Below are 14,033 nucleotides of genomic sequence, written 5' to 3'. Positions count from 1 at the left end.
AATCAAACTATGACCCCGGACTAAAACGCATACATAGGGCCTACATAGGCCTAAATCAAAAGTATCCTTTCCAAAATTGTGATTTTTCAAGATTGTGATTTGATCAATTCTGGGACGAAAATAATTTGACTGGCACAGCTTTCACTTTTCCAAATTTGACAAAATATTTAGTATCGGAACATGATAGGCCTACCTGTAATAATATAATTCTTTTTTTCTCTTTCAACATACGACAGACCTGGATTATGATGAATGTTTTTTTTTTTAAATAGCGTGTGAATACGAGCTTTGTTTCTAATATTTTGGTATGATTTTCTGTTTTGTCCTTTTTTGTTTTTTTGTTTACATCGAAAAGTGTAATTATATGAAAACAAAAAAATATAGGCCTAAAGTAAATAAATGAATAATAGAAGAAGCATAAGGTAACGGGAAAACTCCGTTTTATAGGCCCGACTGGCCAGATCTTGTGTTTTTGGGATTAAATTTTTTTTTTTTTTACTTGTTGCTATAATTATATAAAATCAACCGTTTAGGGGCCAAAATTGATGATTCCGGAATTTTTTGAAAAATATTCAGAGCATCCCACAGCCACAGGGAGGGGGAGGGGCAAGACTTCTCACAACTTCGGGGACTGGCCCTGGCTGGGGATGCTCCCCCCTCTAGGGGGGCAGCTTCCCCTCTCCACCCACCCCTCAAGTGTCTACACCACTGTTTAACTGTCATTTTGGCCTCCATAAAACCAAATTTAAACCAAATAAAAAAATCCTGACCGACTGACCCTACTTAAGGTTGGTCTGAACCCTGGAATTATGGAAACTTTCGGGCCTCATAACTTTTAAATTGTTGGTCTAAAGTATATAATAGTATACATATTTAGAATGGCAAAGACTTGATAAGTTCATCTGTGAGGTCAAATTTTGACCAATTTCACCAAAAATATTTGAAATTTGGGCCAAAATCGGGCTTTCTTATGATTTTTTTTTGAAATATCAGCGTTTTTTGACATTTTTGGCGCAAATTTCTCAAAGTTGGTCGAAATTCAAGAAAATGAAAAAACGGGTCCTAGATATTTTAATTTAGTTTTTAAAAATAATAAAAAAAAAAAAATTTGGCCCAAGAATTTTTTTGTTATTTTGTACTATAAAGAAGTGGGCCAAAACCGTTATTTTTGGGATTTGGGGCCAAAAGTGCCATTTTGGCCCAAATTTGACCTCACAGATGAACTTACCAAGTCTTTGCCATTCTAAATATGTATACTTTTATACACTTTAGACCAAGAATTTAAAAGTTATGAGGCTCGAAAGTTTCCATATTTCCAGGGTTCAGACCAACCTTAAAAATCCATCCGCCCGTAAAACAGTGTTTTTCCTCGCCTAATCAAGAAGTTGTGTACCCTCAAAGAAATAATTAATAAAAGCCAGAAGTCATTTTCTAGTCAAGTAATAAATGTAAGTCCTGTATTACAAGTAGGCCCTCTATTAATATTTTAATGGTTACATTGCGTTTATTAAAAGGACAACATCAACAAATCACAGAATGTTTTTTTTTTTTTTTTTTTTTTATTGAACAAATAATAGCAAAATACAAAAGAAATGTGGTGAATTACATAATCATACAAGTAAATCGTAAGGCTTTTGATGTAAATATAGATGATAAAATGTATAATGGGCTATCCCAGAAAATCCGGGGGGGGGGGCACTGTTCATTGACAAGGGGGTATCATGCATGGCCACGAAGTTTCAAATAGCACCCTAAACAAGTATTTATGAGGTCTGAAAATGCACCCCTTAAACAAGTATGACAAGTGCAATTTCATACCCTAAATAAGTATTGATATTATTTTTGCCCCCATTAGAAGCAAGTAAATCAGTCATATTTTGACTCTAAAACCCTTCATGATAACTGGGAAAACACAAATTCAAAAGTTCATAACTTTTAACCTTTATTACATACTACATTTGTCTCAAAGGACCCTAAACAATGATTTATTGTACAAGGTATACCCTTTTTCTCAAATTTCCTTGTTTTAGATACTCTATTCACGATACGTAAGTACAGTGCCTGATCATGAAAAAGACCCTTTTACTTGAATCTTTGGCCACGATGATACCCCTGGTCAATGACCAGTAGCCCCCTGTGCAGAAAATAAGTGCACACCCCTATAGAGGAGTAACTTTTCAATCAAAGAAATGTCCGGATTTCCAAGTCTGCTTTCTGAAAACGGCTTGAATTCCAGTTGCCAATGTTACTTGAAAATCCTGAAATCCAATTAAATGTAAGAAAAATCACGGCAATGTCCCAAATGAAGTCTCAAATTGAAGATATCTGACTTTGAAGCATTTTTTCTGTTAGATTTTTTGCTTTTAGACACTTTTAAAAAATCTGGATTTCCAACAGTCACAACTGGACAGAAAGTCTGGAAATCTGAACTCCTCTATAGTTATTCCTTGTTAGTTGTTACCAATTTAAGTTAGTTTAAGGGGGCAGGCAGGATCACTCAGTGAGAAATTTAATAGACATTATTTTGCATTGTATCTTTAAAAGTACCATAAGCAGTGGCGTGCCGTGGCCGCTCCTACCCGGGGGCTGAAGAAAATTCAATTTTGCCGCCCTTCCTCAACAACCCAAAAAGGTTGACCCCAATTTTTTTTTTTCGTGGTTTGAAAAAGTGAAGAGCAAAAAAAAGGATTATAAGCGCTGGTGCCCTAAGAGCAACATATTTTCACATAGTAGAATTTTTTCAAAATTTTTATACTTTTCTAATTTTTTCCACCTTTTTTCTTTACTAATTCTTTTTGCCGCTCTTCTTTTCCGCCGCCCTTCATTTTGGCGCCTCTGCTTTTACCCGGGGGCTGGCGCCCAAAAATATGCGCATGATAAGTGCATAAAACTAAAAGTATACATAAAGTTGTGTTTAACATGTGTACATAACATTAAAAGAAATAAATTTATTTTTGGAAAGGAAATGTTGCAAGCAACCAACACTGGACATTTCTACAAAAAATGAGCAATTGTTGAGAAAAGCACCAAAATTGATTTTTTTATGCCAATTTGTTTTTGGTATGTCATAACAACTTACCCTAAATATCCAAATCGGTGAATTTCTCAAATTTTTGTCTTCATTCTAAAAATATACCTTAAAAGTCCAAAAGTAGTCAAAATTAAAAAAAAAAATCATATTTTGATCCTTTTTGACCCATATTTTTAACCCAAAGAAAAAATTAAAAAATTCGAGAAAACTCTTTCAGGAACTCCTCTGAGTCCTATACCTTTGTATAGGAGCCACCCATTGTTAATCCGTGATGAATCCACACTTTTACTGTAACGTATAATGCTTGAACATAAGCGACTCACGCATTACGCGAGAGTGTAAAATTTGTCATGCCTTGAACCTGTACATTGTATGCATGCTTACAGCTTGAATTCATTATTTTGCAGGTAGCGGGCCTAGCGGCTAAACATTGCCGTCTTATTCTGTAGTTTTTTGCTGATTTTAACTGACAAATCACTGAAGTTTTTGTAAGGCTGAGTAGCAATGATTAAAAGGGCATTTTGTGATCCACAGCCTCATCCCCCTACTTTTCTCAAAATAAGTTGAGATTTTTATATCACTTGAAACCTCTAGCTACATAATGTTTCTTAATTTCCACCCGGCACTCAAGTTAATTTTGAGCCCAAATACCCGGCACTCCAGTCTCAAATGTTTCAAAATTACTGAACAATCAGTATAAAAATTAGTAATTTTTATCAAAATTTCAATTGTTTTACCATTTCATATAAATGTCATGAACAACGAGGAAACATAATTGAATCCCTAATTCTAGTTTTGTCTTTAGAACACAAATATGCACTTTTTGTCAATTTGGGCATTTTTCTCACAAACTGCTCATTTTTGTAGAAATCTGCTGTGCTAGTTGGATTCCTTGCATCATTTCCTTTCTGAACTTGTATGTACTTTTATGTATTTAGCATCATTACTTTTCAAGATACAATGCAAAACAATGTCTAAAATTTTCTACTTGAGTGACCTTGCATGCCACCTTAAGATCTTGTAATCTGCCCACTGAGAGATAATATTGGAGGAGTACTTTAGTCTTATCAGCATGACATGATGTAAAAATTCTACAGAATTACAATGATCAGGGATGTAAGTTTGTAGGATTAATCCTGAATTCAGGGTTTTTTTTCTGTCCAAGTTTTCGCACTTTATTATCAGCCTGTTTTGGGGTTATTTAACCCAAATTCATGCCCTTTTTTCAGGATTTTTTCCAGAATTTCAGGATTTTTTCTTCAGGCCTACTTACATCCCTGGGTCAATCCAGTTATGTATCCCTCTTCTTTGCATGTAGAGGAATGATGTAACGTATAGTGCAGGGCAATACATTCAAAAATAGTGTAAACATATTATTGCTATGGTAAATGGTAATTTTAAATCCTGTGTTACATCCAGTTGCGTATTAGACATTTTCATTGGGGGGGACAAGCAGGGGCAAACATATTGGGGGCAGGCATCCTTCATGCTGTTTGGGTTTATAAGCGCATCAACACCATCATCGCACTGGGTGACACAGGAAGGGGGTTCTGAGGAGTCTTGGGATCTGCTTGGAATGTATCCCCGGAACAGTGGTGCAGATTTCTTTTTACATGGGAGGGGGGTGGAATTGGAAAAATTGTCTTGAAGTATAGTGAATTCAACTACTTTTTGCGACAAGTTTATGGTAAAAATGTGCGCATAGCGCGCAATCATTTTTGGCATATTGAAGCTAAACTAGTGACATATGGTACAAAAGTGGAATAAATGCAAGGGTTCAAATCAGGCACCTTTGTTCCATAACCATTAAGGTATAGGATTTTTTTTTTTTTTGTATATTAAGTAGCCCCCGAATGAAATGTATTTAATTATGTTTTTACTCACTCAGGTAGCATTGTGTGTAAATTTTACATCCGAACTAAGTGCCATTCTCTTTTTGGTCATTTTAGTATCTAAAATGGCCCAAAATGAGGTTTTTCAATATTGCCGTCCAATTCTAATAGTCACCCCCATAGACTTTACATATAGCACTTAGTTCTGATGTAAAAAATTTCACACAAAATGCTTTTTGAGTGATTACAAAGATAATGATATACTTTTCATTCAGGTGCTATGTGGACTTTTTTTTTATTGTATTGTTTGTACAATGACATATCGGTCCTTTTTCACAATAAAATGTCAATCTGAAACAAAGGTGGATCGCATGGGGTGGCTCCTGCCCCCTGCTAGTTACACCACTGGTTACATGACTACTTATACAGCAAATTGTTTGTGCTTCTTTACATGTCACACATTGCAATGCCAATTCTTAGTCAGTGGCCGTGGCCAGGGATGTAGCTACAGCACCCACCACTGACATGACTGAGAAACAAGTTAAGCTCAAGTGTCAAAACTTTCAAAATAACATCAAATTTGGCCAAATTTAGGCCATTTTCAATAAAATTGTCAATTTCAAATGGGGATGATGTTTCCGGTATAGAGTTAGCTACATATTATAAAACAACTGATGAAGAAATTATTCATCTACAATACTTGTCTAATTTGCAAAAACCTAATCACAACCTGTCTAGCTCACACAGCAGTTCCATCACACATGTAATCTACTGTTCTGCATGTAATGAAAATGTTTCATTTGACTAAAAGTAGCTGAAGTTCCAAGATTCTTAATGAGTACACCTACAGAGAGTTATGGGTCAGATGCAAGAACATGCTCTGCACTGGCTTCCAAGTTGAAAACATGATCAAGGCCCACACTACTTGCATCACATCACAGGAGGAGTTACATCACCACCCGCTGAGCACCTAACACAAATGGCAAGTGACCACTCGTCTGGTGAACAAGCTGTTGGTGTCATATGGGTGAGCTGTAAGATCATTGATAGCTTCTTCCTATTAAAAAAATGGCAGGCGATCACTAGTCTGGTGAACAAGCTGTTGGTGTCATATGGGTGAGCTGTAAGATCACTGATAGCTTCTTCCTATAAAAAAAAATCAAATACAATATGCTGACATTTTGCATAATGAACCAAACTTACAAGCTTGCATGATCATATTAGTTTACTCATTTTGCAATTGGGTAGACAAAATGATACGGTCTACAGTATTTATTTGGGAGTGTTCACACTACCATGCCTAATTTGCCCGGTACAGGGTGTTAGTCCAACACACGCTACATGTAGTCCAAATCTGAAATGCACTGCACCAGTCCGACACACGGCTAGTCCGAATCTAAAATACACTGCGCTAGTCGAACTGAAAACCATTGCGCTAGTCCGAATTTGAAAACCATTGCGCTAGTCCGAATTTGAATTGGGAAACACTGCGCTAGTCTGATATTCAGACTAGCGCAGTGTTTATCAGATTCTGACTAGCGCTGTAGTTTTCAGTTTCGGACTAGCGCCATTTTCAGTTTCGACAAGCGCAGCGTTGAACTAAAGAAGTGTTTTCCAAATTCGGACAAGCGCAGTGTATTTCGGACCCGGGATTTCGGATTCGGACTAGCGGTGTGTGGGACTGAAAATGTGATTTCAGATTGAACTAGCGATGTGTCGGACTGTTGCAGTGGTTTTCATTTTCGGACTAGCGCACGCTTTTTTCGGACTAGCGCCGTGCTTTTCATTTTCGGACTGACACACCTCTAAGTATAGGGAATTTGTGTTGTCGGACTAGCGGTGTGTCAGACTGAGCGGTGAACCCCGATTTGCCATGAGTCCCGGGTTAGACCCGGGTTGATAATTAGTGTGAACAGAAAAAAGCTCAACAAAATTGACCCGGGTCATTTTTTTCCAACCTCGGAAAGAACAGGTTACAACAGAAATTCACTGTTTGACCCACATTACTGGAAGTAAACACTACCATTATCACTCTCTTTCTATTGTTTCTGTATGCACAGCAAATCAGGCCACCATATCTAATCACTGTACTAAGTTTGAAGTTGATCAGTTATTGCATTGGAGCTGCACAGTGGATTAATGAATTTGCTTCCGCCCCGGACAGCCAGGCAGCCAAACAAACAAAGAAACAATCGGGCAACCATCTGGATGATAACATAAGCCCCACAAATATGTGGGGGCCAAAAATGAGCATAATTAGGCTGCAAGCATGTTATAGTCAATGGCAGAATATGTACACGCCTGCAATTTTTAGTAGGTTTAGCCAAAATAATCAACCAGGGTCAATTTTCTTCATGAGAACAGAATTTTTTTCAACCTGGATTAACTTTGGTACCCGGTAAATAATTTATATGTGAACATGACCTTTATCATGTTTATCAGAGTGTATATGAAATTAATTAAAATGGAAGTGAGAGGAGCTGCACTACTAGTACTGTTACTGTACTTACATTTCACTCCATTGTATGGCCATTCTCTTTTAATACATCAGGAAGAAACACACACAAATTACATCTAGAAGAAAACACACACAAATATTATATTATGGTTATTACTACAATATTCATCAAAGTATACAAATTACATACCCTTACCTGCCATGTACTGTTCCATTTTTAATGGGACATTTATGTGGAAAAATGTCAATATTAGCAGGGACTGTCTTTTGGAATTTGCAGGAGAGCATGAAATAGCTCTTCTGGAGCCTTCAAGTTCAAGGAAAGCTGTTTAGAGCATTTATAATAGAATGTAAGGAGAGAATGGTCAACTAAGGAGAGAATGGTCAACTAAGGAGAGCTAAAAATCACTCTCCTATATCAGATTTAAGGGGGTACTACACCCCTGCCCAATTTCGTGCCCATTTTTGCATTTTTCTCAAACATTATACTAATAGCACATTGGTGACAAGTAAGATATGTATATTATAGGGGCAAGGACTACAACTACTGTACTGAAAATTCAGCAACTCAAAGCAAGTAGTTATTGATTTATTGATCAAATATTGGCTTTCCCTCATTTTTGAATGTAACTCCACAACTGTTGTCTGTGCTGAAATAAAATTTTCAGTCCAGTAGTTGTAGTCCTTGCCCCTATAATATACATATCTTACTTGTCACCAATGCACTATAATTTTTGAGAAAAATGCAAAATAGGCACAAAATTGGGCAGGGTATAGTACCCTTAAGAAAGAGCAGTAGAAACAATTGCTCTCGCTCTCCTCAAATGGCAATCCCTGTTTTAGGCTGTTTTGGGGGTTTTTTGTTGGTTTTTTGCTTCAGGATTAATTTTGGTACCGTATTTAGTTTTTACACCACCACCCCCCTTCAATAGTAAAAAATTGCCCCCTTTTCATACACCCAAAACTTCATAACCCACCCTTTAGAACTCTAAAAGTGTATGACCCCCCTACATATTTTCTACCCCCACCAAGGTATTTCTGAACACTCCCTTACCATTTCAGGGTTCAAGTGACATACTTGTCAACTACAGAATGTCTTTTGCTTGTTACTGTTATACTGTAGCCTACTTACATTTCACTCAATTGTATGGTCAGTCTCTGATTTATACATCTGGAAGAAACATACACAATATTAAACTATTTATTAAAATATTCATGTAGTCACATTATAATACTTTGTAAGGCCAAAAACATTTGTTTGCCCTAAGAGTAAAAAATGTGGAGGGTCGGTAGGTCAATATTTTTTTCCATGGGCACTTCCACTATTTCAGGGTCAGAAATTAGCAACCAAGTGGGAGAATCCTTTTGAATTCTCTCAGTGGAATTTTGGAAGAATCCATGGATTCTTGCCATATAACTTTGTTCATGATTAATTGCATTACCAGAATCCATTTAAGATTCTTGCAATTTTGTTGACGAGAATCTTTGCGAGAATGGATTCTCACTGAATTTCTGACCCTGCTATATTTTGAAGTGAAACCAGTGAAAGGTTGGAACCTCAGACATCAAAATTCATGGATCCCCCTATTAAAGGGTGGATTTTCTTTGATCCCCTTTTTATAAAATGGTTTATTTGATCCCCTACAATGTCCTAAAAAACAAAAAAAAAATATGGAGTTAAGAATGTTGTACAGTCAACAGTGTTACACCCAAATTGTAAAATGCACAATTTTTGTATTTTAAGCTTGAGTTGAGAGTACACACTTGAAACACTTAAAGGAGTATTTCATGATCCTAACATCATCTTAATTTTATGACATTCTTCAGGATATATCCATGAAAAATATTATTCCCAAAATTTAAGTTGATTCCGATTTTGCATTTATGAGTTATGATTTAAAAAATGGTAAATGTAAAAATGTGCACGAAGCGGGCATCGTGTCACGCTTATGGGGTGGGGGATGTTCCCCTCAGAGTCAGAAACTTTTGCAAAATGAAGACCTAATTGAAACGATTTGGTGGACCATTTTGTCACTATTTAGTGTGTAAAATTTCAGATTGAAAAGGCCGAAAATTCAAGAAATGACAGGGCATGAAGCCGTTCGTGGACAAGTTTTCCCTATTGTTGTAGGCCTATAAATTGTTTTAAACATAAATTGGCAAATGTTGAAAGCAGAAGCGAAAATGGCCACTCGTTTATGCACTATGCAGGGGGTGTCTAGTTGGAAGTTGGAAATTTTGAGAAATGTAAATCTACTTGAAGCGATTTGGTAGACCATTTTGTCACTATTTAATAGCGTGTAAAATTTGTGAATTACGGCCCGTCCATGAAGCCTTTCGTGAACAAGTTTTCCCTATTATTGTTGTCTAGTGACTTTGATATTGTGTAATAGGCCCTGCATATCGGCAGGCCGCAGTAATTTTCACAAGCTTTGCACGTGGACCCGCCTTCAAGCAATGCCTAAAATAATTACAGTGGCGCTACGGGGCATTTGCCCCCCATATTTTTCTTGCGCCCCCTCCCACTTTTGAGGAAAAACCCAAATTATCATAAATTTCCACTTTTATGGCAATTTTGCACAAAATTTGTAAATTTTGCCCCCCCCCCCCCTACGCTGACGCAGAAGGTACATCCTCTCATGATCGAGAATTTATTATTTTGGCTATACAATGTAATGGCCAAGCCCAAGGCAATACAGTAGACTGAGTAGTCAGTACTGAGTCTGAGACTGAGACTGAGTACAACTACATGGTCCTGACCTGGCATGATGCCAGGCATGGACCCATCAAATGGCATCATGTCCATGATCGTGAGAAATTGAGAATGAATGCCAAACAATGCTGGACATGAGTAAAAGCTTACACTTACAGCCATTGCATGTATGCATGCATAATCAATACTGCCATGCATGCATGCACACATGTATCATATATGCATGCGTTGCGTTGTTGCGCTATTCAGTCACTGTCAGTCTGGACATACATCCCGCACGTCATCCGCCGTCATATGTATGCATGACATCAAACATTTCCTCTGTTTCTCAATGTTAACCTCGTCAAAAAGATACTTTACAACATTATAGGAAGCATACAATACCGTTTCATGTAAAAATTCCGCACTCGAAGCTGATGTGTTGAACTTTTGAACGTTGACCTTCATTCGAAGGGTGACCCCGAATTAAACATTATAAACTTCAATATTTACAATCTTCAATGACCACGAGACAAACTTTATAAAGTAAAATTAATTCAATTAAAAAAAAAAATATTATAATACGGCATTAAATAATAAATATGATAAAAAAAGAAGATATAGTACGGCTTATCATTTTGGTGCATGTAAATCAGTGTACTAGTCCCAGCGAAGGTTCGGCGCGGCCGGTGCAATATCGTCGATTTCGGACAGTTTTCAACTGAAATGTTTCGCGTTTTCGTGCAGAAAATAGCGAGAAAATCATTTTTTGAGATTTTCATAGCTTAAAAAAAATTAGAAGAGCAGGTAAGAAAACCTGACTATCGATTTACATTACATTTGAAAAACTATCTGAAGTAATATTAGAGAAAAACATCGAGTCCATTTTTTTAAATGGTTGAATGAACTACTACGGGCATGATCCTTCAAACAATAATTTCAAACTTTCAATTTTCGTTTTTTTGTTATAACCGCTACCACAGGGCTTCACATGAACCGTTGGGAAAATATTTACACGTATCTACTACTGTTTTTGTTCATTTTAACTAAATTAGTACGATCAAGTAACCCTTTTTTCATCGGAATAAAAAATATTTTGGGACTTGCATCAAATTTATTGATAGCTAACTGATGAAAGGACACACAACTTTTAGCCGATATACGCATTTGGCGCCAATTTGTGCGACGGAGAAATCCCTTAGTGATAGCGCCCCCTGTTGATGAATATATGTCAGTGGAAAATTTTAAAAAAGTCGCGGTGAGACCAAGGTGCATACTAATTATTATCTTCCTTAACTTTAACAGTCTCGCACGCATCTTTGAACAAGTTCATTAGGAATGTTAATTTCAACTGTGAATTGTGTTCGTAATGAACAATTGCAACTAAAAACGAAGGTGATTTACTCACGTTTTACTGACGTTTTGCCACTAGTACTGGTTTCATCAGACTGACAACTAATCAAGCTGATACTACCAGGTGGCTGAAAGAAGCCATTTGGATCCGCAGAAAAGGACATGACACTCTAAACTAGGGGCCTATGCACTCAACAACATATTTGACCAACTCATCACGCCCTCTACGGTGCTTCCTGTTGTCCATAAAAGAAAACAGTCTGATGTGATGAGTTGCCAGTCTGATGAAATTAAGTGTAGTGGTGAAACTCACTAAAATGTGAGTCAATCAACTGCGTTTTTAGTTGGAATTGTTCCAACGAACAAAATTCACAGTCTCTCACGCACTTTTGCATTAAAGAAACACTGAGATTTAATATTAACTTTCATCAGTATAAGAGACAAATAAACAGAAAATGCATTCTTTGCTTATTTGGTCTTATTTTTTTAAAGAATATACGATAGGAACTATCCTATACCGTATGAGAGACGACAAGCAGGTCCAATATTTTGAGATTCAAAACTAATAATGATGAAATTCTTTACGCTCAATATTTATTAGTCTTTTTATCGCGAAAAGTTTTCCAACTCCTATTTTATAATAGATCTTGAAATGGCGCACTAAAACAGACATTTGGATTATTTTATTGGCACCATGCACTAGATGCAGTTCTCGGAATCGTGAAAGGCTTACAGTTTTTAAATATAAGGACGTCGTGTGCATAGTTTTGGTTTTTTTGTTACTAAAACGTCTATTTCTCAGAGTTCAAGTTAAATAATATTGCACAATTTTAGTGACATGATAACTCGAAATATATGTGACCAAGCACATCGAAGTCTAATGAAGTCTTTGTTTGCATTTTTTGAACAATTTTCGCAAAATGAAGCGAATTTCCAAAAAAAAACACTTTCATGGCTCTATTTTATAAAAAGCTAACTGAAACTCAAAAGCTGAACACTTTTGTTATCCGATAGGATTCTTCGATTAATTTTCTTTCCAAAAATGTATAGTTAAGTTTTTTTCTCTCCCCTTAATGATCTATAAACGAAACTAATAAGAAAGCGAATAATTTACACTTATATATTTTTCGAAAGTTTACTTTTTCAGTCCTTTGCTGTTCTCATGCTGTACTTACAGTGTTGTATTGAGCAGTTGTAGGTGGGTAATTCTGCTGTGGTGGGTATCCCTGTTGAGGTGTGTATCCCTGTTGGGGTGCGTACGGGGGTGGCTGTCCTTGTTGAGGGGGATAGCCCTGTTGAGGTGGATAACCCTGGTCCTGTTGTGGTGGAATGCCCTTTTCTATATGAAAAACAATGTGGTAACAAAATGGACTGGTTCTAATTATGTGCATAATTATATGCATAACTCGGCGAAGACTTTACATGTACATGATGTATAGGCCCTATAAAAACAGTATAGACTATGTATATATCCTACCGATGATACCGGGTAAAAATACTGAACCGGGAAATTTTTTTCGTCTTTTCTTTTGTGCCCAATGGAATTATGTTACATCACATGATGGCTAACTGACCCAGCGGAAGAGTCGGTATGAGTAGAAGGGTGGTGCATTAGCAGTGTGAACGACGGTAGGTCTTACGCCAGGCCTAATCTTGCTAGGTATATGTTACACCAGGTGCCGCTAATTTACTCCTGACAATTATCAGGAGTAGCTGGTAGGAGTATGCGCGGAGTATCTGCCAATGTGTGTGAACGGTGTTACGTTGGGCACCGGGAGTAAGTTGATATACTACTTGGTATGGTTTACCCCGTAACTGGCATATCGTATTATTAGCAAGGCCGAGCAAGTAAGATTTTAAAACTTATTGCATCAGAACTTTTTCACTACAAAGTTGTTTAACGAGATCACCAGGCGGGATCTAATAGTCCATAGCTCCGTAGGGGAAGGGGTCTAATTTACATAAAACCAAAATAGCTGATTATACAGGGTCAAATAATTTCAAAGTTGATTAATTAGCTTATAAATCATACCAATGTATTCCTCTCATCATCAGGATTCAGAAATGTTTTACCTATTCCCGACGTACAGTTATTTCTCGAGTTACAGGTAAGATCACAGGTGAATGAGCATGAAAAGAGCCTATCGCACGACTATTTGGTGCGGATTAAATATCACATGTAACAGGGCAATATATCAAAACCCACTGAACCTATTGACCTTGATCTATTTTGTATTAACTATTGCTTCCTATATCACAAAACATCCAAAACAATGCAAACTGTTCTTATTTTGATTTCTTTTTGCCAAAAGAACAATTTGAGACCATTTTTTTTTAAATATCTGACCCTTATAGCGGAGTAAACGGGAGCGTTCACTAAAAGGAAGATCCACGCACAGAACAGGTGCCATATAGACTGTGGCAAATTGTTACTTTATCGTCTCACTTCTCACACACAAATTCATTTACCATTATAAAAGTAATACTTTTTATACTACTATACTAATAAATACAAAAATTTTCATTAACATACCAGTGTCCATATTCAGTCGATATAGAAGTAGGCAATAGGTTACAGATTTGTATTATTTGAGTCTGTTCAAAGCAAAGTCTGTATCATTCAATTTCCTACGCGGTTTTGTAGTATCCAGATGAATTACACCGTGC

General features: G+C 36.7%; 1 protein-coding gene and 1 long non-coding RNA gene across 3 annotated transcripts in view; both read right to left on the bottom strand.

Annotated features, from left to right (window-relative positions):
- Positions 1–14,033, bottom strand: part of LOC140135833 (uncharacterized) — a 93,274-nt gene extending 79,241 nt beyond the window's left edge. The window contains exon 1 of the mRNA XM_072157463.1: positions 13,900–14,033. Within this exon, the coding sequence (XP_072013564.1) occupies positions 13,900–13,909 (10 nt within the window). The 5' untranslated portion in view covers positions 13,910–14,033. The remainder of the gene's footprint in view (positions 1–13,899) is intronic.
- On the bottom strand, positions 5,177–10,495 carry LOC140135831 (uncharacterized). 2 transcript variants are annotated; one of them, XR_011856575.1, is made up of 4 exons: positions 10,419–10,495; positions 8,454–8,492; positions 7,374–7,437; positions 5,177–6,009 (listed from the first exon to the last, which is right to left on the bottom strand). It is a non-coding gene; the product is annotated as an uncharacterized lncRNA (long non-coding RNA). The 2 variants fall into 2 exon arrangements; XR_011856576.1 differs by lacking the exon at positions 10,419–10,495 and adding an exon at positions 10,191–10,379.

The sequence above is a fragment of the Amphiura filiformis genome, chromosome 16 (assembly GCF_039555335.1).
Source record: "Amphiura filiformis chromosome 16, Afil_fr2py, whole genome shotgun sequence".
Taxonomy (NCBI): Eukaryota; Metazoa; Echinodermata; class Ophiuroidea; order Amphilepidida; family Amphiuridae; genus Amphiura; species Amphiura filiformis.
The sequence above is the reverse complement of the archived record's forward strand: the minus strand, read 5'-3'. Positions and strand labels throughout refer to the sequence as shown.